General features: G+C 40.6%; 1 protein-coding gene across 3 annotated transcripts in view; it reads left to right on the forward strand.

The window, feature by feature from the left end:
• Positions 1-2,637: 2,637 nt before the first annotated feature.
• The window catches only part of MTMR7 (myotubularin related protein 7), a 51,635-nt gene continuing 30,165 nt past the window's right edge, over positions 2,638-24,107 (forward strand). For 2 of the 3 annotated variants that reach the window (XM_068137499.1, XM_068137500.1), the window contains exons 1-4: positions 2,683-2,894; positions 19,922-20,044; positions 21,629-21,791; positions 23,008-23,165. In XM_068137499.1, the coding sequence (XP_067993600.1) occupies positions 2,871-2,894; positions 19,922-20,044; positions 21,629-21,791; positions 23,008-23,165 (468 nt within the window). In that variant the 5' untranslated portion in view covers positions 2,683-2,870. Of the gene's footprint in view, positions 2,895-19,921; positions 20,045-21,628; positions 21,792-23,007; positions 23,166-24,107 lie in introns of all 3 variants that reach the window. The other variant, XM_068137501.1, reaches the window with a different exon arrangement.

Consider the following 24,107-nt stretch of genomic DNA (forward strand, 5'->3'; position numbering starts at 1 on the left):
GTGCTCTAATGTGGGTTTGTGTTGGAAAGAGGATGACTAAAAATCTTCAAAAGGCTTCTTGTTTCTTCACCAACATCATTGTGGGTCTTCCTAGGACTGCTGTGTAATAGGATATTAAAAAGATGAGAAGCTGCCCTGTATTGGATCATACGGTTCCTATAACAGACTTGTGGTTGTTACCTTATAGAGGGTTAAAACAGCAGAACAGCACTGGCAAAATGGTGGAAAAGTAGGTATGTCTAAAAGATATGACTGTGATGTGCTAGTATTGTTAATTCATAATTACCAATTTACAAGTCAGTTGGCTTTGATGTGATCCTATTTGGTCTGGTTGTTATTTTCAACAAATAATGTACAAAGACCCATATGCTTAATTGCAAGAGAAAGTGTTGTTTCCCATAAAGCACTCCTTGCCAGCACTGAGTCCAAAGCATTTCCTTGGTGAGGAAAATGACTCGCTCGGTGAAGAACTTTCTCCTCACCTTGAGTCTAAACCTCCCCTGGCGCAGCTTGAGACTGTGTCCCCTTGTTCTGGTGCTGGTTGCCTGGGAGAAGAGACCAACCCCTTCCCGGCTACAACCACCTTTCAGGTAGTTGTAGAGGGCAATGAGGTCTCCCCTGAGCCTTCTCCTCTCCAGGCTAAACAATCCCAGCTCCCTCAGCCTCTCCTCATAGGCCATGTGCTCAAGGCCTCTCCCCAGCCTTGTTGCCCTTCTCTGGACACGTTCAAGTGTTTCAATGTCCTTCTTAAACTGAGGGGCCCAGAACCGGACATAGTATTTTAGTGGCCCAAGACAAGAACTCTGGCAAGAGTGTTGAGCAACTGATTGCTACATAAACAGCTTCCTCTGAGCAACGTCTTAGCTTTGCAGTTATTGATGAACAGGAAACAGAGATAAAGTACATTCTCACTTAAGTCTGAAAGCTTTCTTGCCATCTACAGTAGGATTTGAATTTGGCTATAATGAATCACAAGATGTACCAGAGAAAAAGGAAATCACTCTAGGGACCAAAAGAATAACCACACTTTCTTCCAATTTTACTTACTCACTGGCAGTAGCAAATGGTGTAAGATGATAATGTACACAGTGAATCACATCAGCTGTAACTACAAAGGAAACACATTTCATGGTTGATTAATTCTTAATTGATTCTGACAGCTTTGGTCTAAAATAAAGAGCAAAATATGGCACTGATTGAGAGTCCTGTGAAGTCCACACTTCATGCCATTTTTTTTTTTTGCACTTTTATTGGTGCTATCCAGTGAATTTTCAAATAGAAAATGCTATTTCCAACCTTCATTTCAGATCTGAATAAATAGTTTTTTTTCATCCAGTTGATAGTGTCTCAGATTATGGTCATAAAGCCACTCCTGCTCAGTAACAGCAGATGAACTATGGGAGACAGGAGGGCAGAAATGGGCCAGACCAAGGGCAATGGTCAAATCTAGAGATTATTTATATTCCACTCATGACAGTACAGCTTCTGTGTCTTCTAAACAAAGAGTTGGCATTAAAAAAACCTCATGATGCTGAATGTTCTAGCCATTCTTTAGCAAGAAAGTGGTAGAATTAGAGAAGCATTGGCAGGACTGGAGTCAGTAGACATAAACATGGTTTTCCCCAGTGGAGATAAACTTGGTTTTCCCCTGGGTAAAATGCATTCACTTTTCTTGGTAACCACATGTTCTTTTCAGCCCATATTTTATCTTTCTCAAAACACATTAAGCTTTCTCTGTTCTCTGCAGGCAGCAGGAGGATATGTAGGGAGCTTCTGGTGATCTGAAGCAGAGCACTCTTGCCATACGGTCTTTGTGTATTTTGACAGGTCTCTACATTTGCTTCTATTCCTTGATGAGGCTAGTCTCATTTTGTGGAGAACTGCTGGAGTACATTGATCAGTATAGAACAGATGGGAATTTTACAATCCTCAAAGGCTATGGTTTAGCTGAAAAAATATACATCAGCAGTCATTTGCACTTTGGCATAAACACTGAAATGTTTACCTTTTTGCTCAGAATATGATAGGGATTCAAAGACAGTTAAAGGTACTTCATCTTTGGTTAAAAGTTCTTTATCTTTGTGCAGATAGGCTGGGAAAACCAGCTCTATAGCACTTCCTTTTGCTTCAAGAGGGAACATATCTCTTAGACCAGGCAAGGCAGAAGAGGGGGCAAGGAATTTCAAGTGTAAGACTGAAAATCATGTGTCACAAAAAAATTTCACCATATGCAAATTTGAGGATGCAGCAAAATCGTGAATTACAGAAAAACAGACATGCAGAGCTTGAGATAAACAAAATTCAGTGCTTCACTTTCAGTAAGTGAAGCTTTTGTCTTTCAAATGTACAAGCTGAGCCAGGGAACAAAAGCGTAACAGGAGGGAGGCAATCTCAGACAGAGCTCCCTTTCATGTTTCTGCGTCTGTCTTTCCCGAAAGAAAGGACAAAGCGATGTAATTTTAGGTAAGACAGCAAACTGCTTAAGATCTACTTCCGAGCTGTGCCTGTGGGTGCCCGTGGGGCGCAAGCAGAGGAGCAGCAGGATGCCTGAGGGCTGTGGGGCCGGACGACGCGGAGCATCCCCGCGGCCAGGGCAGCATGGCAGCTGCCGGGGAGGTGGAGCCGGCCTCTGACCTGTCAGCATCGCAACGCGAGCACATCGTCTGCTCAGGATAAATCCTCCATCTCTCCATCCTACCTGCGCCGGAACACACCAGGGAAAAATAAAATAAAGGCGTATAATTACAAAGAGGTATATGCACTTCTAAGGGCAGGGCTGGCAGGAGGAAGGGGCAGCGCGGCCAGGTGCCTGCGGCTCCTCTGCGCGGGCTGCGGGAGGTGGATGCGGAGCTGGGCCGCGCGCCGCCGCCATGGAGCACATCCGGATGCCCAAGGTGGGTCCCGGCGGGGGGGAAGTGGGACCGGGGCTGGCTCCGAGCGGAGCGGAGCTGAGCGGCAAACGGGGCCCCGGCCGCTGCAGCATCCTCGCCACCTTCCCTGCCGGCTTCTGCTTCAGCTGAGAGGCTTCCACCGCAGCCCTGCGGGCACGGGGCTGCGCACGGCCATCCTCCGGTGCTTTGCAGCAGGTGCCGGGTGATTCTAACCAGTTTGCTGTGAAATCTGCCCAAATCCCTCAAACGGCTTTGCAGCGTTGTTTTGCGATGTGGGCTGAGGATTTGTCGGGCATTTTAATCGCTTTTTATTCAGGCTCTCCTTCCCATGAGTTGTAGGCATCCAAAACGAGAGGTGTGCTACCTGCTTTCCGGATGTCTTTAGTTTTGCCCCAGTACTTCAGACATGGTGCTGAATTTGTTGTTTGTATTTGGACAGCGTAATCACTGGTTTTAGCTACTTTGCTAAGCATGAGGCCTGTATGCATTGGCAAAATTGCCATCTGACTCTACTAAAACACCCAAACCAAACCAAAACCCCACCAATTTTGACACACAACAAATGTTCATTAAAAAATAATCATTAAAAAAAAAAAGGCAGTATGCAGACGAGCAGAACAAAATACTAATTTGAAGTGGGGGTGGGGTGTATTTTCTTATTTATTTATTAAACCAACCCCCTGCAATTTAATATTTGTATTTGACTTCTGCATATTTGTTTATTAACATTATTTATGATGAGAACATGAATTCAAGATGAGGGCCTCTTCTTCATCTAGGTTTTTGGGCTTTTAGGTGTTAAGCTCCAAATATATTAAGAATGCAGGCATTTGTAGCAACCACCCTTCCCCTCATCGCATTTCATGATCCATTATCTGCCTTTGTGGGAAGGAGGAGTATCAAAATGAATTTACTGCAGGTAGGAAACAATCAATGCAAGTTGTCTGAACCAGTGTTTCTGACCATTAGCTGAAGAATGGAGAAAGCATGGATGAGGAAAAGAGTGAAACCAAATTAATAAGGGAAGAGTTTGCTGTGAATTGGAAGGCTCAGCAAAGTTGCTGTAACCAGCAACAGAAATTTATCAGCTAGCTTTTCTACAAGCAAGTCCTTTCTTTTGCAAACCCCATTTCTGTATCTGGTAGCTGTGTGAAGGCACAGTGCTGATAATCCAAACCACTGAAAATCTTACTCAGTTTGAGGTCATTCTGCACTCTTGGTTCCTGGAATTCCCTTACACTTGGTGCCATGGTCTAGTCATGGGGTCTGTGTTGAGAGGTTGGACTCGATGATCCTCGAGGTCCTTTCCAACCTAAGTTATACTGTGATACATTATAGCTATGCCAGAAGTTATCTCTTTCATATAACAAAGGATGACTTTAAGGCAAGAGTGACACAAAAATACTTTACAATCTTTAAGTAAATGTAGAAAATACAGTACATTCAATGTAAGTATTTAAATACCTCATCACTTCAGTTGCTCCTAAATACACTGAGAAAGTGGATGCATAGTTACCTAGCAGAAATGGTATCTTCAACGTGTTTGCTCAAAAACTTCCAGCTTAAGATCAGCCATCAGAATAGTGTTGGTTTCATTTTTTTGGTTTTGTGTTTACTGAAGTTGTTTTTGACAATTTGGAGTTTAATGTTAATAAATCTCCAATGCCAGCAATGTAAAAATGGGTAAAGGAAAGCAAAGTGAGTACAGGGATACTCTCGCTGTATCCTGTGGCAGTCTGTGGTGTCACATTTCCTGACTCCATCCAATTTTGTCCGGAGAAAAATCTGACAAGCAACTGCCCTGCTCTTTAGAGGTATTAATCTCAGAAAAAAGGACCCTTTTCTTGATTTGAAAACCCAGCCAAATGGAAAATCAAGACAAACCTCATACTTATAAAATTGCTGACTTAATAATAGCTGAAAAATTCCTGCCCCAATAAAAAGCTTTTCCTCCAAAAGGCAGTAAAAAAAAAAAAAAGAAGTTCTATATCACATGATTTCCATGAGGACTTGGAAATTGGTTCTTTATTTTGATCTAAATATAACTGGAGTGAGTGATGGTCATCACCCATATGCTTCATGGCAGCATCCCGCTGCAAGCACCGTTCTGGTTCTTTCCCAGCAGACTGTCTGTATCCACCTGCTCCAAAGTTCTGTTCTTTTACATGCTGCTGACATACATACATAATTTTACTAACAATGCATTATCTAGTCTTTCACCAAAAGACATGATTCCTTTAAGTCTGTTTCTGAAGAATTTAACCACTGTCTCTCCTTTGCAAGGGAAAGTAGCAAGTCAATAGGAGAAATTGAAACAAGGTCTCTTGCCACGTGTCCATTAGATAAAACTACTTTATGGCATTCTATAGACCTTCTGGACCTTCTGATCCCTAACACAGTATTTTATGTACTGAACACCATTGTTTTATCATTATACTGTTGTTAGGACCCAGAGTGCATGTATGATATGTGCTTATGCATATATATGTGTGCAGCGACGATGTTTTCACGAAGTAAATGAGATCCTATGCATGAAGGCTGTAATCTGAGGACATTTAAGAGTTGCTAAATAGAATGATCCGTAACTCAAATCATCTTTCAAAAATTAAAGTTTAGTAAAACAACTGTCTGCCATGAGTATGGATTGAGCAGCAAGATAGTTTATGATAACTGCCAACACCCAAAATGTGATAAACTGCTCATAGCAGTCATAAGAAAATGAATAAGCTAACGTTCTGCACAGACTAGAAGTGCACCTTGTTAACATGTGCAGAGATATGTCTGGCCATGGATAAGAACAGGCTGCCCAGGGAAGTGGTTGATCATTACCCCTGGAGTTGTTTAAAAGACATGTAGACATGGTACTTAAGGACATGCTTTAACAGCAGACATGGTAATGTTAGGTTAACAGATAGATTCAATGTTTTTAAAGCCCTTTTTCAGCCTACACTTCGTGCACTTTTGCTAATCAGTTACTTTATTTTACTTACCACTGTTCTGTTTCATTTGTCTTTGGCAGTCCTCCTGAATGTCCTTCTCATAATAAAGAATACATCATATTTATCCCTGGGGTAACAGCTGTCTTCCGTGGAGTAAGCCTAGCAATTAATTTGGCTCAATAACTCTTATTAACACAATACTTGGGATGACTTGAGTTGCTTGAGTGCTTTCATTTTTGTGATGTTGTGGTGAGGTGTTTCCTTTCAGTGACTGCTTGCTCAGGCAGAATTTGAGCTACCTTGCCATTTCTCATGATAATGACAAATCCTTCTACCAGATGTATTACTTTCCAAAACAAATTTCTAGCATGTGTATTTATTTAGAATAAACCGAACCAGGTTGGAAGAGACCTTCAAGATCATCGCGTCCAACCCATCAACCAATCCAACCCACCTAAACAGCTAACCCATGGCACCAAGCACCCCATCAAGTCTCCATGTGTAAATGAGTGCTGTTTCCTTTTGGTATCAGTCCATTTTCCTTTCCATAGTTCTTCCTTTTTACTCAAAAAGCTTTATAATACAAGTCAATTTTCCTGATGTATCCATCAGGAAATCCATATAATTTACATCTACTTTGTATTTGTAAAGAGCAAAACTGAACCCAGCAAGCCTGATCTTTACTCTCCAGATACTTCTGATGGGTTACTGGATCTCCACTTATCTTTAAGCTAAGCTAGCATTGCATTTCTGCCACTGCTCTCTGTGTGCCTTCTGTTGAGATGGGATGTCATATTGGAGTTATTCTGCATATTTAGACTACTGTTCTTTGTGGAAAAGTTCAGTTTCACTTCAGTGATGCAGGAAGATAGCAGCAGTCCTAAAGCAGTAACAGGAACCTGAGCAGTATTTCCTTTTTCATGTTCAATTATTTGGATGTGTTTTTTTTCTCTTTCTCCTAGGCTTGTCAGGTTGTAGCGTTGCTATCTTCCTTCCTTTGGAGTGTTTCTGTTGGACTCCATCTTCATTGCAGTCTTCAACTCATACAGTTTTATTTTTTCCTTACTGGGAACTTTTCAATGGAATTATTTTAAATTGACATGTTCTTAGTTACCAGACCAAAATGAGTCACAGAAGGCTATTGTTATTGTTGCTGAAGTTCTGTGAAAGCATCATCAGAGTTCTGCTGAAAATTTGCCTGTTGTCGTGGCTCTCTACCCAGGAGATTAGTGGGGATGTGAAAAGTGTCCTTCCTTTAAGTCAGCAGTGAAATTGGAGACTTTGGGGATTCCACAGTCCTAGGTTAGTTCTGCAACCTGGAGCTAGCTCCTGGTTCCTGGGTCCACAAAAATTGCCCTGAAGTGCACTCAGTCCCCACTGAGCCAGCACATCTCAAAAGCACATCTGGGAGGCTTGTATTTGGCTGTGGATTTGAGAACTTGGATTTTCCTGGGAAACCAGGAGCCTGGAAGCTCAGGGTTATTCACTGGTAGGACTCTCATTTGGTCTCTGTCTGGTAGCGCTGAAGCAGTCTCCCTCCTCCCAAAAAAACGCCCCTTTATATAACTTGAAGTCACTTGTGAGCTTCAGGCTGCTGAGGGTTTTCAGGGTGCCACCTCTCTGGGAGGCTTATCAAAGAGATGGGAGTCTATCAAAATAGGGGTGAGCAGATGAAATGCCAAGTTGTGAAATGCTGCATTGAAGTTTTCAAAATGAAGTGTTGCTATTTTTGAGCAATCTTCATCCAAAGTGTAAAGTTTTGGAAGGCATAAATTGCACCTGTCTTTTACTTTGCTGGGATTTTAATGTGAAGAAATAAAATGCTTAATGCACGGCAACTGCCCTGGGAAACCCTACAACAAAGATAGATTTTAGATTTAATATACCAGATTGAACCTCATCTTGCACCAACAGGGACATTCTGGAGGGGGGGGTAAGAAAAAGCTGTGCCAGAATGATGCAAGGCACTGGCTACTTCTATTTGCTACACAAGCACTTGATGTACATTGGTTAGGGCAAAGAGCCAAACCAACCTTGGCAGAGTGATTGCAGGAGCACACTGCAGTCATGAAATCTTCTGTGCCATTCTCTTTCCCTCATTTAATTATCTATGCAAAATTTATTTATATTACAGACATATTTGGCCCAGCAGTGTTGTTCTGGTGAGGCAGTAGACAAAAGCCTACATCCTATTGCACAGTTGCAAAATATCACAAAATTATCACACTTTCTCCTTTTTCTTTGAGCTTGGAGTAGGTGGCACTGGTAAAACTGCTACATGATCCATAAAAATCCTATTTTGTTAAAGCCAGTTCAGTTTTTCTGTTGTCAACATCACAAAACATGATCTAACTGATGGTATGCCTTTGTGATGTTTCAAGCAGCTTGTTTATTCCAGAAGACTAGAAATGAAACTTTGCAGTGCAGTTTCAGCTGAAATGTCACTTTTATATTTACTTGGGTGAAAACTGCATTGTTTCTTCTTCCTGTTTGCTCTTTCTTTTGGGGCATTACTACTTATGGGATGAAAATTTTACCATTTAGTATTAAGAATACAGTTTAAGAACAGATGCTGCATTGACATAGCCATTAGAATAGATTCACAGTCTCCATTCACCATTTATTCTTCACATGCATGCACTTCTAACTTAATTATCTAAACAAATTAAGGAGACTTAGATGGCAAGAATAGAATAGAATAGAATAGAATAGAATAGAATAGAATAGAATAGAATAGAATAGAATAGAATAGACCAGACCAGACCAGACCAGACCAGACCAGACCAGGTTGGAAGAGATATTCAAGATCATTGCATCCAACCCATCATCCAACACCATCTAACCAACTAAACTATGGCACAAAGCACTCCATCAAGTCTCCTCATAAACACCTCCAGTGATGGCAACTCCACCACCTCCCCAGGCAGTCCATTCCAATGGGCAATCACTCTGTCTATGAAGAATTTCTTCCTAATACCCTCTTCCTTTTCTGTTACAATAACCAACTTCACCTGTTCACTTCTATTAGATCTGTTTTCATACTCTACAATGGGACAAGGGGACACAGTCTCAAGCTGCATCAGGGGAGGTTTAGACTCGAGGTGAGGAGAAAGTTCTTCACCGAGTGAGTCGTTCGTCATTGGAACGTGCTGCCCAGGGAGGTGGTTGAGTCACCACTCCTGGAGGTGTTCAAGAGGAGATTGGACATGGCACTTGGTGCCATGGTCTAGTCATGAGGTCTGTGGTGATAGGTTGGACTTAGTTATGCTGTGATACTGTGATAATGTGAGTCATTTCTCATACATTAATATACATTCTCTTAAAATAGAACAAACACCAAACAAACACAAAATCCATTTTGGTCCTCTTCTTCCATTTCTCTCTGTACTTAATCTTTGGTCATTCTATTGGAAGTCTCATATGAAACAGGTAAAGCTGTTTAAAACATGTCATATATTCATCATCTCACAACTCTGTGCCTGCGTAAGAGTCTGTAGGATAATTGACCACACAAGCTCAATGTTTATATCTGATCTACAGCAAGTCCAGGAGCATACCGTCCTTTGTGAGGTGAGTGACTTAACATGGGAGCACAGGAGCTCTTTTTCTAGATCAGACTAGTGGTGCCTCTCATTTTATAATCAGAACATCTGACTCAGAATGCTGACAGGCAATGTATAGAAATGTGATGGAAAGCAGGATCCATCTGGGAAGATGCTTCCAAATGTACGCTCTGAATCATTACCACTGATGAAGCCAGTGTTCCCAATCCAATGAAGGAATTCCTCTGGCTTGAAAAGGCTCAGAATCTAGCATTCTGGCTTTTTATGTTTAAGTTCCATTTTCAGTCAGTTTTCTTTATTTTACATTAACCTTAACATTAGGGCCCTTCTCTTCTGAATGCATTTTGTCTTTTGAAGCTTGATTTTCACACATATGCCTGTTCCCAGGGTGCACTTCTTTTGGTGTTGCTGGGTTTTGGTTTTTTTGAATCAAGTCTTTCTCTAAATACCTTTGTTTTCATGCATTGTATGAATGGCAAGACACTTCCTGCCTCCTGGGATCTGTATACTGACTTGTATTGATTGGAAACATAATTTGTATTTAGATTTCTAGTTTTGTGTCTATTCCTTTTAGATTGAGATACATCTGTTAAGTCCACAATACTACAAATCTTTTCCCAATCCTGGAACTGGCAGACATCCTTAGATCTTCTATGCCAGACTTCCCTATTTTCAATGATGTGACCCTAAATAAAAGAGGCAGCTGGACAAAGTAATAAAACAAGCTCTAAAAACCATGGAAAACCACATACTCTATTTGCTGTCTTGGTATCTGTGTCTAAACTAGTAACTGTAAAACTTATTGCACTTCAAAAATGGTACTGAAAACCATTAAGACAGCATGTCTGCAGGGTGTTCTTTGATTTCTGTTTATGCATAGTAGGCAACAAAGATTGGAGTGGAGGATTTGGGAAGCTTGGCTTTGGAGTGGTCAAGACTGGAATCTCTAAGCCTGTTGTTAATGGACTCCAGTGGGTGGTATTTGATCTAGCATTGTCTGTAAGCTAAAACAAATAAAAATTTATCTGCTTGCAACAGGAAATAGACATTGACATTTTCTAGTATGCAGGTGGACTCTGCTGAGAAAGACAGATGCCTGCCATGAGAAAATGCAGTCCCGCAAATCCATATTTAATGCAAATCTTTTCCGGCCTGCAGAGCTGAAATGGCCTGGCTCTAAAACAGACTGCTGAACAGGGTGTGGTTTTGAACATGCATTGGCAAAGCCTGTATGAAATGGAGGAATTTAAACATATTTATTTTCAGTGTTCCTTGGCTGCATGCAAAATGTTTTCTTCCTCCTCCAGCTTACTACTGTGTACTTTCTGTATTTTTTTTTTTTCACAACTAAATCTAAACAATTTTGGCAAATGTAGGTAAGATTTACTGACTTAAGGAAGCACTTTTTTCCCCCTGAATTCATCAGATTATTTTTTTTCTAATAGAACATAGAGAAAATTAGGAAATTCCTCAGTTGGTGACTTCTCTTTTTTTCTAGATAAATAAGGTAGAATGGAATGGAATGGAATGGAATGGAATGGAATGGAATGGAATGGAATGGAATGGAATTAGAATTAGAATAGAATAGAATAGAATAGAATAGAATAGAATAGAATAGAATAGAATAGAATAGAATTAATCAGGTTGGAAAATACCTTTGAGATCATCAAGTCCAACCTATCATCCAACACTATCTAATCACCTAAACCATGGCACCAAGCACCCCATCCAGTCTCTTCCTAAACACCTCCAGTGATGGTGACTCCACCACCTCCCTGGGCAGAATATAATATACACTGAAAGAGTAAAGATATTTTGGGTGAGCTTTGTGTTACAATGTTGGCACCATATTTCAATGCTGTAATAGGTTACTATTCACTGCAGCCATTATACAACTGCTTCTAAGCTATATCTGATACTGTGGGTAGTGACCTTCTACTTTTTGTAGATCTTAGCAAACAATAGGGTTTTTTTAAAGTCAGATTGTTAGGTAATTTGTTCACTGCCTTGCTAATATTACAAGTAAGTCCTTACATTTTTTTTTCTGCTGTTGTTCAGTACTCCTGTTTCACTTCAGTCCTTTAATAAATTAGACTTGGTCAGATTTTTCTTCAATATTTTCTCCCCATCCTGTCAGGTTTGTCCTGAGGAGACAAAACTGACACATAGCATAAGGTGTCTTTCCTTAAATTCAATTATTTTAGTACTTTTTTTTGCTTTGCTTAGTTCTTTTTATTTACATGTCCATCTGACTCTGTGTTACACATTCACTGTGCATTCTTTCACTGCACTTGGGAAATCTTTTCAGAGAGAAATATAAAAAAGTTACATGGATCAACTGCAGTCTTCATGATTCTTATGAAACAGAACAGAAACCACAATAAATGGCAGCATCAACTGGTAATTCAGCTTTCCTTTATTTCTATTCCAAGATGATGCAAAAAGGATCACTTACTGTATATTTTGTTGAACGAGTATAACACTATACTATCTTTGTGTGAAACAAAATAATTAGTAGTATTTGGTCTTTGGCATGTTGTATTTTTTTCACCCTCAGGAATTATGCTAAACACATGGATAGCTGGGGTCAACCAGGGTGAACAAAGCCCAAATATTCCACTTGGCCTCAAACCGTACCAGCTGTGCTCCTTTTTTCTCATTAAGCTCGGGGTTTTGGCTTGCAGAAGTTCCTCCTTCAGCTTTTGCGTGCCTGCAGTGCTGAAGCTGGCCAGAGTCCTGTCACTGATTCCCAGGATTTGTTCTCTTCTTGCTTTTACTCACATGTGTAACATCACAAGGTGAGTAGGGAAGGCGGCTGAAATCCCCAGGTGGTCTAGGAGCCCAAGAGAGTACTAAATCCCAGACAGACAAAAAGAAGCATTTCTTGGGCTAAGTGCGTGCCTCTAACCTAACCAGGCTCCATCCCCATTCCTCAGCACTGGGTCAGCCTTTTCAGCAGCACAGACCATTGTGAAAGCAGTCTTTCTTTACCCATGAAGAATTAGTGAAACTCCTTTGTAGGGTCAAATGTCAAAGTACTTTATCAGCTTATATCTGGAACTCGTTTTGACAGTTGTTTTTTTTTTGTAGAGCTATGACTTTTAACTGGGTGAACAACTGAAAAGCTCCTGAAGATGTGGCCTGAGCTAGCACATTCTCCACCTACCTTTAGTTAATAGCTTTCTCCTGGCTGGGGGGGGTGGTGGTTTCTGGCCTTTCTTCCTTTGTTGTGGTGAGGAATATGAGAGGAATTAGTAATGGATTCTCCTAAAGGAGCAGGGAGCACTTGGTGATACATGGGAGTGAAATTATTTTGTTCCTGGATTGTCCACTAGGTTTTTCCACTTGTGCTCTTCTTCCAGATGCACAGTGGTAATTGTAATGTGTAGCCTGGTGATTGCCATGCCAAAACTGGCAGTTCAAATGTCTTCTACTTTAGATTACCTAATGCATGGGAAGCGAACACACAGGTCAAAAATTTATGAAGTTAGAATAAAACTCTTTGAGATGTCTTTTCCTAATCCAAAATTTTGTGTTATTTGAAAATCCTACAGTAGACACTGTTTTGTGTCAGATGGCACTGCCTTGCTGTACACAGCGTGTCAAGAAGCAAAGAGACGTGGAGAGCCCTGGGACTGAGGTTTTCCTGCAGGGCATGTTTTTTTCCAGTCTGACCAATCTGCTGTGCAGCTTTGTTTCTCTGTACTTTGCCTACTCCAGTTTGAGTTTGCAGTCAGAAGTGATCCTGCATTTAAAGTATCTTAAAAGGGCCTACAAGAAAGCTGGGGAGGGACTTTTATGGTGTCAGGTAATGATAGGACTAGGGGGAATGGAAAAAAAAACCTAGAAATGGGTAGATTCAGGTTGTATGTTAGGAAGAAGTTATTCACCATGAGGGTGGTGAGACACTGGAACAGGTTGCCCAGGGAGGTGGTAGAAGGTCCCTGGAAGTTTTTAAGGCCAGGCTGGATGTGGCTCTGAGCAACCTGCTGTAGTGTGAGGTGTCGCTGCCCATGGCAGGGGGGTTGGAACTACATGATCCTTACAATTCTATGGTTCTGTGATTTATCTGAAAGAGCTTTCCCTGTGGAGTCAAGAAGAGCATGAAGAAGTAGCAGTACCTTCTGCACTTAATGATGCTGCCATGTGTCTGGAGATACTGAAACATCTTGAAGAAGTGATAACGAAGGTAGCTTGTCCAAGAAGCATTTTAAAATAGGCCATGCTGTCAGAGCTTACTCTACACCAAGAAATGAAAACAAATTAGGATGCTTGGATATTTTTAGGAATATCATTTTGGCACATCAGCTTTTCTGAACACTTTCAGGGCCATATCTTTTCCTTAGGTGGGAGTCCCATTGAAACTGATGGGAGTTGTGTCTGAATAAAGATTTGACCCATGCTTTTCCCTAATATGATGGAGTTCTTTGTTGAATGACCTTTTGGCAACCTTGTTCATAAGACATTTGTCATGTTTATTCTTTGAGTAAAAAGTGCCTTCCATCTGTTCTTAATCTGCATTGCCTTTAATTTCTATTTTTGCCTCCCTTTTTTGTGTCATCTGTGTTATATTGAAAATAGAGTTTCTGGCCAACTTTATTTATACCCATGTAAGGGGTTGTAATTTTGGCAGTCTTTTCTTTAAGCCTAGACAGCCACAGTCATCAGGCAAAAATAAATGACGGGGGCAACAGCTTCAAGTAAATTACTGAAGTTTTTGCTTAGATGCCACTCTTCAAACTGGTTTGGCTAATGCTTTCTTTTTTGCTCTTTGAGCTCTTCCAGCTCTCAGCTTTACAGGCTATTTTTGCTCTTTTTGTGTCTTTACCTGGTATTTGCTGATTTGATGTCTCAGCTGTTCATTCTAGGCAAAGCCCATGTGCATGCTGTGTATGCTTTTTCCTGGTCTATGTCAGTACATACCTGATTTGTTAAGTTCTCCATGAAAGTCTATGGTAGCTTTGGAGAAAAGGTAAGAGATTAATTCCTACACTGTCCCATTCTGATTTTATTTTTTTCTCCTACTGATTTTTACTGCTACTTTTTAGCTAGAAACCCCCAGCATCTTCCAAGGCACTATTACAGAGTGTGTTCCTTATGTTGTGAAAACTAATATACTCCCATTCCCTCTAGGCCATTTAAAGGCACTGTTTGACTTGGCTTTCTTTTCCTGATTGGGAGAGTGGAGAAGACAAAAAAAGGGCTCCTTCTCTGAATCAGCAGAATGAAATATGAAATCAAGGGTAGTTCTAGTTTGCCTGGTTTTGTTGTTTTGTTTTGTTCCCTTCCCCCTGTCCATGAGTGAAATATGCTGCTTCTTCAGAAAGTCTGAGTAATTGGAAACTAGGCAGAAGAAACACAGATGGAGTTCAGATGAAAACCATGTAAATCCATGCAGGAGGTTATGCAGAGAGTTTTTTGAACAAGCTCCTGAGAGCTTAGAGACCCCTACTGCTACTGAAGACACTTCATGCCACTTACTATGAATCAAAACTGGATTTCAATTCAGATAGCGTTTAGACTTAAGCAGTTCCCTTGCTCTTTGGAACTGATAAGGCGGTTCACAAGGTAAGTTATTAGTAAACCTGCTTTCTTTTTCTCATACTCCTATCACAGATTCACATATATATCATGTAATAACTAGTCAAGATTAACTGACTTACTGTATTCTTTAAGGTTAACAAAATAAGGGCTAGCTAAAAATTATGTCCACTGCATCATCTCACAAAGAGTTCTTTTTCCTTGTTGAGCCTGGTAGGAGAGTTCATTCTGAGTTCTACTTACCCACATTGAAGTACTGAAAAATACAGAAGCTCTTGTTAGAATGCAGAGATTGTATGGTATTTTGTGTGTTGTGTTATGTCACAAAAAAAATTATGACTATAAAAATTCTGTATTCTCAAATACAGAAATTGCCAAGAGTGCCACTTGACCAGAGCAAAGAATCAAATAATTGGACAAAATGCATGTGTATTCCAGCACAAAATTTGAAAGTCTGGGGGCAGAAAACCAAACCAAACCAAATCAAAACCTTGCAACTAAAATGACTTTATAAATGAGAGAGTGCTGATTTAACAGGCATGTGAGAAATTAAGCAGAATCAAAACAATCCAGGACAGGCATGTTAGTAACAAATTACAGCAGGAGCAGGGAGGTCATTCTGCCCCTGTACACTGCACTGGTTAGGCCACACCTCGAGTACTGTGTCCAGTTCTGGGCCCCTCAGTTTAGGAAGGATGTTGACTTGCTGGAACAAGTCCAGAGAAGGGCAATGAAGTTGGTGAGGGGTTTGGAACACAGCCCTATGAGGAGAGACTGAGGGAGCTAGGGTTGCTTAGCCTGGAGAAGAGGAGACTCAGGGGTGACCTTCTTGCTCTCTACAACTACCTGAAGGGAGGTTGTAGACAGGCAGAGGTTGGTCTCTTCTCCCAGGCAGCCAGTACCAGAACAAGAGGACACAGTCTCAGGCTGCACCACAGGAGGTTTAGGTTGGATGTTAGGAAGAAGTTCTTTACAGAGAGAGTGATTGCCCATTGGAATGGGCTGCCTGGGGAGGTGGTGGAGTCGCCATCATTGGAGGTGTTCAGGAGGAGACTTGATGGGGTGCTTGGTGCCATGGGTTAGTTGTTTCGGTGGGTTGGATTGGTTGATGGGTTAGATGTGATGATCTTGAAGGTCTCTTCCAATCTGGTTTATTCTATGTATTCTACATGGGAAAGACAGGTAAAGTCATTCCTGTCAAAGAACAGCCTTTTTGTCTTGAAGTAAACAGAGTCAAATCTCCTAGATTAACTATGTCACAAAAGCAAAGAGCCTACACAGACTGTAAATTACAAGATGAAACAGGAATAGTAGAGCTGCAGCACCCCAGGACTGCAGTACCACAGGACTGCTGTACAGTATTAGAACTGTAGTACTGACATCTCCTACCTAAATAGTAGCAATGCCAGTGACAACCTAAACTATCGGCCACTGAAATGGGCTGCTCAGGGAGGTGGCGGAGTCGCTATCCCTGGAGGTGTTCAAAAGAAGATTGGATGTCACACTTGGAGCCATGGTTTAGTTATTCATGAGGTGTTGGGTGGTAAGTTGGACTGGATGATCTCTGAGGTCTTTTCCAACCTTATTGATTCTATGATTCTAAGATCAAATGGGGCGTGAAGAATCTATGTATTGAAGTAACTAATGCACTTAGATGCAGTATTCTTGAAAGAGCAGAAAAAGGGGGTGGGTGGGGAAATCTCCCATGACAATGTTTAACTTCAAAGAGGAAGCTACATAAAAATGTGAAAACTGTTTAAAAAGAAAGAGAGCCAACATTTAAAATGTTTATAGGAGTCATGAAGATTGTTTAAATATAGAAGCTCTCGCAAGCTGACTTCCAGATAAAAGCTTTGAATACCAAAGAAAGGTTTGCATAGCTAAACCACAGGGTGAAGGAGTAAAAAGATGTCTCTAAGTACATAAACAAAATAATGCAAAGAGATTTTGAAGAACTTGGCAAAAAGTACTAGAAAAGCCACGTGCAAGCTGACTTCAAGTAGGTAAAGTCCTGACAAACTTTACAGGACTAGTAGTGATTTGCCATTGGAATGAGCAGCTAAGGGAGGTGGTGGAGTCACTGTCCCTGGAGATCTTTGAGAAAAGACTGGATGAGGCACTTAGTGCCATGGTCTTGTTGATTGAATAGGGCTGAGTGATAGGTTGGACTGGATGATCTTGGAGGTCTCTTCCAACCTATGATTCTATGACTTAAGTGATCAAAGTAGAGAAGGTATTTAGGGACATTCCCATTCTGATGTATTTCTATGTGAAGAAGACATCAGAAGATATTGGAAGAGCTTTCAGAAGGATCTGGCAACAATGAACAGTAAAAAATGACCAGGACCAAATGGTATCTATGCAAGTTCAAATTATTAAAGTAGAAAGCTCTCAGGCCAATAATTATGGTGTCATGCTTAAAAGTTTCATGGTGCGAAAAACATGGAGGTGGTAATTGTGACACCTAATCAGAGAAATTGCTTGAGGCTCCCTAAGCTTCTTTCTAAATCATTAAATTAATAGATAAGTACAATAAAAGGGGCATTGCTTTCACAGAAGAACATAGAACTTTTCTGTTGTATTATCCCTGCTCTTTAATTTCTTCTCTTGAAGAATACATACTGGGTTAATGCTGTGTTTCTTCCATTCCTCCTTACCCCAATATATGACCTCTGAAGTAGACGGTCCTGGGAAAAGACTTCATCCATGCTTTCTAGCTGTTTTGTTTTTGTTTAAAGCAGATTATAACTGGCCTTAAGGGAGAGTACTTGATTTTACTAATTGTTTGATTTTAAGCATTTTGCTACCAAAGTGGCTTCCTTTGGTTTTGAGGATTTCTATGTTCCTGTTTCTAAAACAGTGCAATGTGTTTGGAATACACACTGTAAACATGTAATTCTTAGGTGCTGGCATCATTCTGTTTCTGGTGTGATTTCAGTGGAAACATGTCTGCAAAATTTTGAGAACAAATGGCTATATCCCCATCCTAGAACATTTTAGACATTTTCTGTCAACCCAGGATGGAATCTCTGCTTTATTAAAAATGATTCTGCCAATCCTCTTATGCTTTTTGATTTGTCTTTGTTGCACACAATTCTGAATTTCAGGAAACTGATGCAAAATTACATTAGTTTCACTACAAAAGTGATAAGGTCTTCTTTAAATTTGGTGGGTTTATTAGTTTTGGGTTTGTTGGTGGCTTTTTCTTTCCCCCTCATCTTCCATTTTCTCAAAGCAACATTTAAGTCAGCTTCTGTACTTCAAACACAGGACCAATCCCTTTTGGTTTTAATGGTGGCACCCTGTTCAGCAGTTAAGGGCCATAAGGATGATCAGAGGGCTGGAGTACCTCTCCTATGAGGACAGACTGAAGGAGTTGGGGCTGTTCAGTCTGCAGAAGAGAAGGCTCCGAGGTGACCTAATTGTGGCCTTCCAGTATCTGAAGGGGGCCTGCAGGAAGGCTGGGGAAGGACTTCTTAGGATCTCAGGTAGTGATAGGACTAGGGGGAATGGAATGAAGCTGGAGGTGGGGAGATTCAGGCTAGATGTGAGGAGGAGGTTCTTCACCATGAGAGTGGTGAAGCCCTGGAATGGGTTGTCCAGGGAGGTGGTCGAGGCCCCATCCCTGGAGGTGTTTAAGCCCAGGCTGGATGAGGCTCTGGCCAGGCTGATCTAGTGTGGGGTGTCCCTGCCCATGGCAGGGGGGTTGGAACTATATGATCCTTGTGGTCCCTTCCAACCCTGTCTGATTCTATGATACTATGAGTTACCAGCTCCAAATCCTGAATAAAACCTGAGTATATAAAACAAAGTTTAAGTGTTGAATGAAGAGTTGAAGAGAGGATGTAGTGATTAGCCAATGTGTTGATGATCTTTCACAGCGTTGGACAGACAGCACAGGTCTGTGCTGCTGCTTGCACAGAAAGCATATGATCTTGCACAATTCCAACATCATCAAACCAGAAGAGGCCATTTGATAATTTACTACAAGTTTACATGATAACAGCTATCAACATCCTTTGTTTTCATTTGTTTGAACTAGGTATGGGTTTGTGTTTGTTTGTTTTGTTTTGTTTTGTGTTTTAACGACTAATTTTGCTCTTAAAACCCATGGTAGTAAATTGTTAACTCTATAAGCCAGACCTTATCCCTTAATATCAACCCTGCCAAATTTTCTCTTGTTTTAGTTTCTCAATCAGAAATATCACATTACGTTAGATAAATGCCTATGGCACATGCCATACACAAAATATTAATGGTCTACAAGCCACAGGCTGGGGATCTGAGATTTTATTATAGACTTGCCTGTTGCCAGTAGCGTAGCAAAGACATGATGCCCGTTTTTTGTCTAATGAGGCCGAGCAGTGGGTGTGAAATCCTTGGTTCCCACTGAAAAGTGACTGAAGGCAAAAAATTCTGATGTGACCACTTTTGTCAAACTTAATAGAAGCGCAGGAAACACTGAAATGTTATTTTGAACTATCAGCAGAGACTTGTCTGGGAGCCCAAATAAGGCCTGCTGAAGAAAGACACTCTTGCCACTATCATCTCCTGCTTCTTACTGTGTTTTAAATTTAGCTTCCTGTGGACTGTTAATAATTCTGGAATGGCTTGACTGGACAACATGGAACTAGAGTTTAAGTGAAGGCCAGGCCCTGCCTTGCTATTGCAGTATTTTGGTAAGATGAGAGAACAGCAAAGAGCTGAAGTGAGAAATTGCCTTTGGAATTCTTTGCTAACAGATTTTTGGATATAGAGGTACCACAAGAGGGACAAAGAAGAACGTTGAGGTAGATCTGGGAGTAGATCACATAATATAATCTTATTTTCTCATATAGTTATACTATTCTGAGAGTCATTTGACATGGTACCGAAAAGAACATACTTTGAAATGAAGACATTGTGGGCATTGAGATCTCACTATGGCAAACTCTGTCATAGCCTAATTACTTCCTTTCTACTTTTTCTCTCTCATTTCTTTGCATAGGTGGAAAATGTTCGGTTACTTGATCGTTTATCTTCAAGAAAATCTGCACTGGGGACCTTGTATTTAACAGCTACCCATGTTATATTTGTGGAGAATGATTCTGAAACTCATAAAGAAACCTGGGTATGAATTTTTAATGTGTTCTGGTTTGGTTTTTTTCCAGTTAGCTGTAAGGGCATGGCACTTCATTGACGGTAATTTGAATATAACTTGCAAAACAGTTGCAATGCAGTAAATTAGTTCATGTGGATGCTCTTATAACTTCAAAGCCTGTGAACTCCCAGCCTGGTCATTTTTGAAAATTTTGAATGGATTCTGTATATTGCAACAGAGTAAGAGTAGAAGGGTCTTCACTGTATGAATACCAGATGTGATTGACTGAGAAGCAGCTTCTGTTAGGTACAGCGTTGCTCCTGTCATCCAGGAAGAACTGCAGAGAAATACTTCGAATGTGAATTATTACCTTGGCTCAGCCAGCTCTTGCCTCTTTCCCTAGCAGCTTGTGCTGGATCAGTGATTTTGTTGTTGTAGAATCATAGAGTTGTTTTGGTTGGAAAACACCCTTAAGATCATAGAGTTCAACCATTATGTAACTCTGGTACTAAACCATGTCCTTTGGCAAAACATATCTGCTTCTTCTAAACACCTCCAGGGATGGGGATTCAACCACCTTCCTGGGGAGCCTATTCCAGTGTATGACAACCCTATCAGTGAAGAAGTTTCTTTTAATGTCCGATATATAATGCCCTGGTGTAACTTAAGGTCATTTCCTCTCATCCTATTACTTTTTAGTTGGGAGAATGGATCAACACCCACCTGGCTCCAACCTCCACTCAGGTAGTTGTAAAGAGTAAGGAGTCTCCCATCAGCCTCCTTTTCTCCAGACTGAAGAATACCAGTACCCTCAGCAAAGTGTTAGCATTTTTTCCTCCTTTTCATAATGTAATACTTTGAGTTATCTAGTTTGAGAGTCTTTTATGGAGCTTAATTTTGAATTTTTTGTCCATTTTTGTCCCTCCTATTTTGTCCATTAACTCCATCCTATTTTGTTTCCTCTATCACCCTCCAGGTTTTTATCACAATATTTCATCTCACCTGATGCAATGTTTAAAATTGTATCAGGACAGTCAGTGAAGAGGCCCAGCATTTTAAATTTATCTACTCGATGCTTTCACTGTGCAGTCATAAGTCCTTCAAGTGGCTCAAGTCCTTCAAGTGGCTCAAAGTCCTTCAAGTGGCTCAGTTGGTAGTGCATCAGACCCTTAATGGGAAAGTTGTGAGTTCAAAGCCTGCAGTGGGCAGTAGTGTCCTCCTTACTCTAGTCATGAGGTCTGGGGTGACAGGTTGGACTTGATGATCTTTGAGGTCCCTTCCAACCTTAGGAATACTAAATAGATGAAACAAAATCCTTTTCTGAGAACTGCTAGCTGACACTGAAGCAAACAAGTAGAAAGCTTTGAATAGCATGACCAGGCTAATATCTGAGCAGTTGAAACAGTCCAGAAGTGATTCTTTGTCTGCAGGCAATGTTTCAGGTGATGCTGAGGAGCCTGAAGCTGGAGACACAAACCAAACTACAAGAGTGTGGGGTCTTTCTGAAACAGTAGTGGAAGCTACTGTGCCTGCTCTGACACATCATTATGCATACTTACTTTTCTTCCTAAAAGCTTGAATCACTTGGCATAACCATTTTCAATTCCCTCACAGGTTCTTCATAGTCAAATCTCCTCTATTGAGAAGCAGGCCACCACTGCCACTGGTTGCCCATTGCTGATCCGCTGCAAGAACTTCCAGGTCATCCAGTTGGTCATCCCTCAGGAACGAGACTGCCATGATGTTTATATATCTCTGATACGTCTGGCACGGCCAGGTATGGGAAGGAAACTGGCACAAAAGTCAATCCTTGTCCTGAAGAAGGAGAATATAACATAAGAAATGTACTTGTACATCTTTGTCCTTTGCAGGTTAAGGAAAAAAGCTTTGTTAAACATGTGTTATGTTCTTTTCATTCCACCATAGGGGAACCTGAATGAAGCCCATGCTGTGTACTGGATTAATGCCAATCTATGCCATCTGATGTCCTAGTTACACTAAAGGGACAAATTTGTGTTTGATTTTATGTTTGTTAGTTGTTAATAGCATTTTAATAAGGTCAAGCTGTCAGCTAATTTGACCTTTTTGCCATTTGGTGAAACAAGTTGACTCTAGCAGTTACTACAGCTGTAATAGCAGGATTATAGCTGCTCATGGCAAAATAACTGTAAAAGATGATAAATACTGGCAAGGAGGTGATAACTGAGCTTTAAGGCACTGACTATTAGTACTTGAAAATTTGTGTTACCAGTTAGGGATACCTTCATTGAATAATACTTGTAATGTTGAGGCAGACTTCAGTCATAAATACCTTGGATATCTTTTAGTAGGTGGATTCTTAATGGCTAACAATAGGCTTGTGAACAGCAGGTCCACTTGGAGAGAAAATCCAAATGCTTCTGACAACTAAGCAGAGAAAACAAGAGCTCAGATTGCTACCAAAAGCACTTTATTACAAAAAGCTCAGATTGAATCTGTGGATTATGCTAAAACTTTGTTAGCAAGTGAGGAATAAACCAGGCTGTCTTCCTGATCTGTGCCATGACAGAAGTTTGGAATGAGAGAATAGGGAAAGAAGAGCTTAAACTGTCAGAAAATGTGCAAATCATTCTTTTGCTTCTCCTTACACATGACTTTGTTGACTTTCAGACATGATTTTGTTGACTTTCAGTACTTTCCTGACAGAGTTAACATGAAGTTTTCTTTCCTTATGTTTATACTTTTTTTTGGGGGGGTATACAAGCAAATTAATGAAAATTTCAAAAGCAAATATTACTTAAACTAAACTTGTGAAAGAGATAATCAAAATAAAAGTGAAGAATTTCTGTAAAGCTGGATCTGTTCCTTTATATAGTAAAGCATGTTATTTTAAAAGAAACTACAGAAAGGACAATGCCAAGTTCTGGTTTATGAAGCGTGCTTTCAGGAGGAGAAATCTGGACTGGTTTACTGTTTAATTTTGGGGGGGGTTGTTTGTTTGTTTGTTTTTCCAGTGAAATATGAAGAGCTGTATTGTTTCTCATTCAACCCAAAACTGGACAAAGAAGAACGAGAACAAGGCTGGAAGCTTGTGGACCTCAGTGAAGAATACAATCGGATGGGTATTCCAAACAGCTATTGGCAGATTAGTGATGTAAACAGAGACTATGGAGTGAGTTGTGATTTTCTTCTGTTAGAGAGACTGTAAAGTAAATCAGCAGTCTTTCTGAGGACTACCATAGCACTTTGCAGGATCCCTTGGTGCTCAGCTCTGTACACATGTAGTAAGGTGCAGTTCTTCCACTCTTGCACATGAAAGAGCACATACAAAACGGGAGGAAGGATCTGGCTTCATTTAACGCATATGGAAACGAGGCACCGAAAACATATCCACAGTGCTTTAAATGTCAGTACTTGCCTGCTTGGAGAAAAGTTTTAATCATATCTAATGTTGTGTATCTGAATGAGCACTTTCCTGACATATAAGGTCATATAAAATTACTACACATTCATCTGAAGAGGAAAAAAAGTACTTGAAATGTTGAGTTTGGCAGTGGGTTTTTTTGCTTGATGGCTACCTTCACAGTACTTTTGAAGCTGCTGTGATTGACTGCTGGTGTTTTTCACTGTCATTTGGCAGGTCATATACCTTCCTAGTTGCCTGCTGTCCTGCCTAGTTCATTCTTGTGTGACAGAAGTCCCTAGAACATTAATTCATTGTGAGAATTAATGACCAAAGTATTTTTGAAAGGAGTTTGATCGTGCACTCCATTGGCTTTGTTGATGGAACATATCCATGTTAAGGAAGGCCTGGGAAGACTGAATGTGCTATCAGTGCTTGTTTTCTTTTCTTTAAAACAAGTGGGAAAAAAAAATGTCCTCTTTTAAGATAAAGTGTAGGGAAAATAGCATCATGAATAAAACTGATCTCAGCACAGCAGCATCTGTAACCACAAGCCCTTCCTTTTCTTTATCCTTCATCACGTATCTCTGACTCTCTCAGAAGAAAACCCCAATTTATTCCTGGGCTTCCTAATTCCTTTAGTCATCCAGAAAATCCCAGAGTGATATCCTTTTGACCCCAGCCAGAATGCCACAGACAGTATCAAGAAAA

This window comes from Melanerpes formicivorus, unplaced genomic scaffold (assembly GCF_026170545.1).
Source record: "Melanerpes formicivorus ecotype bairdi unplaced genomic scaffold, bMelFor1.0.p_v2 SCAF_4, whole genome shotgun sequence".
In the NCBI taxonomy this organism is placed as follows: Eukaryota; Metazoa; Chordata; class Aves; order Piciformes; family Picidae; genus Melanerpes; species Melanerpes formicivorus.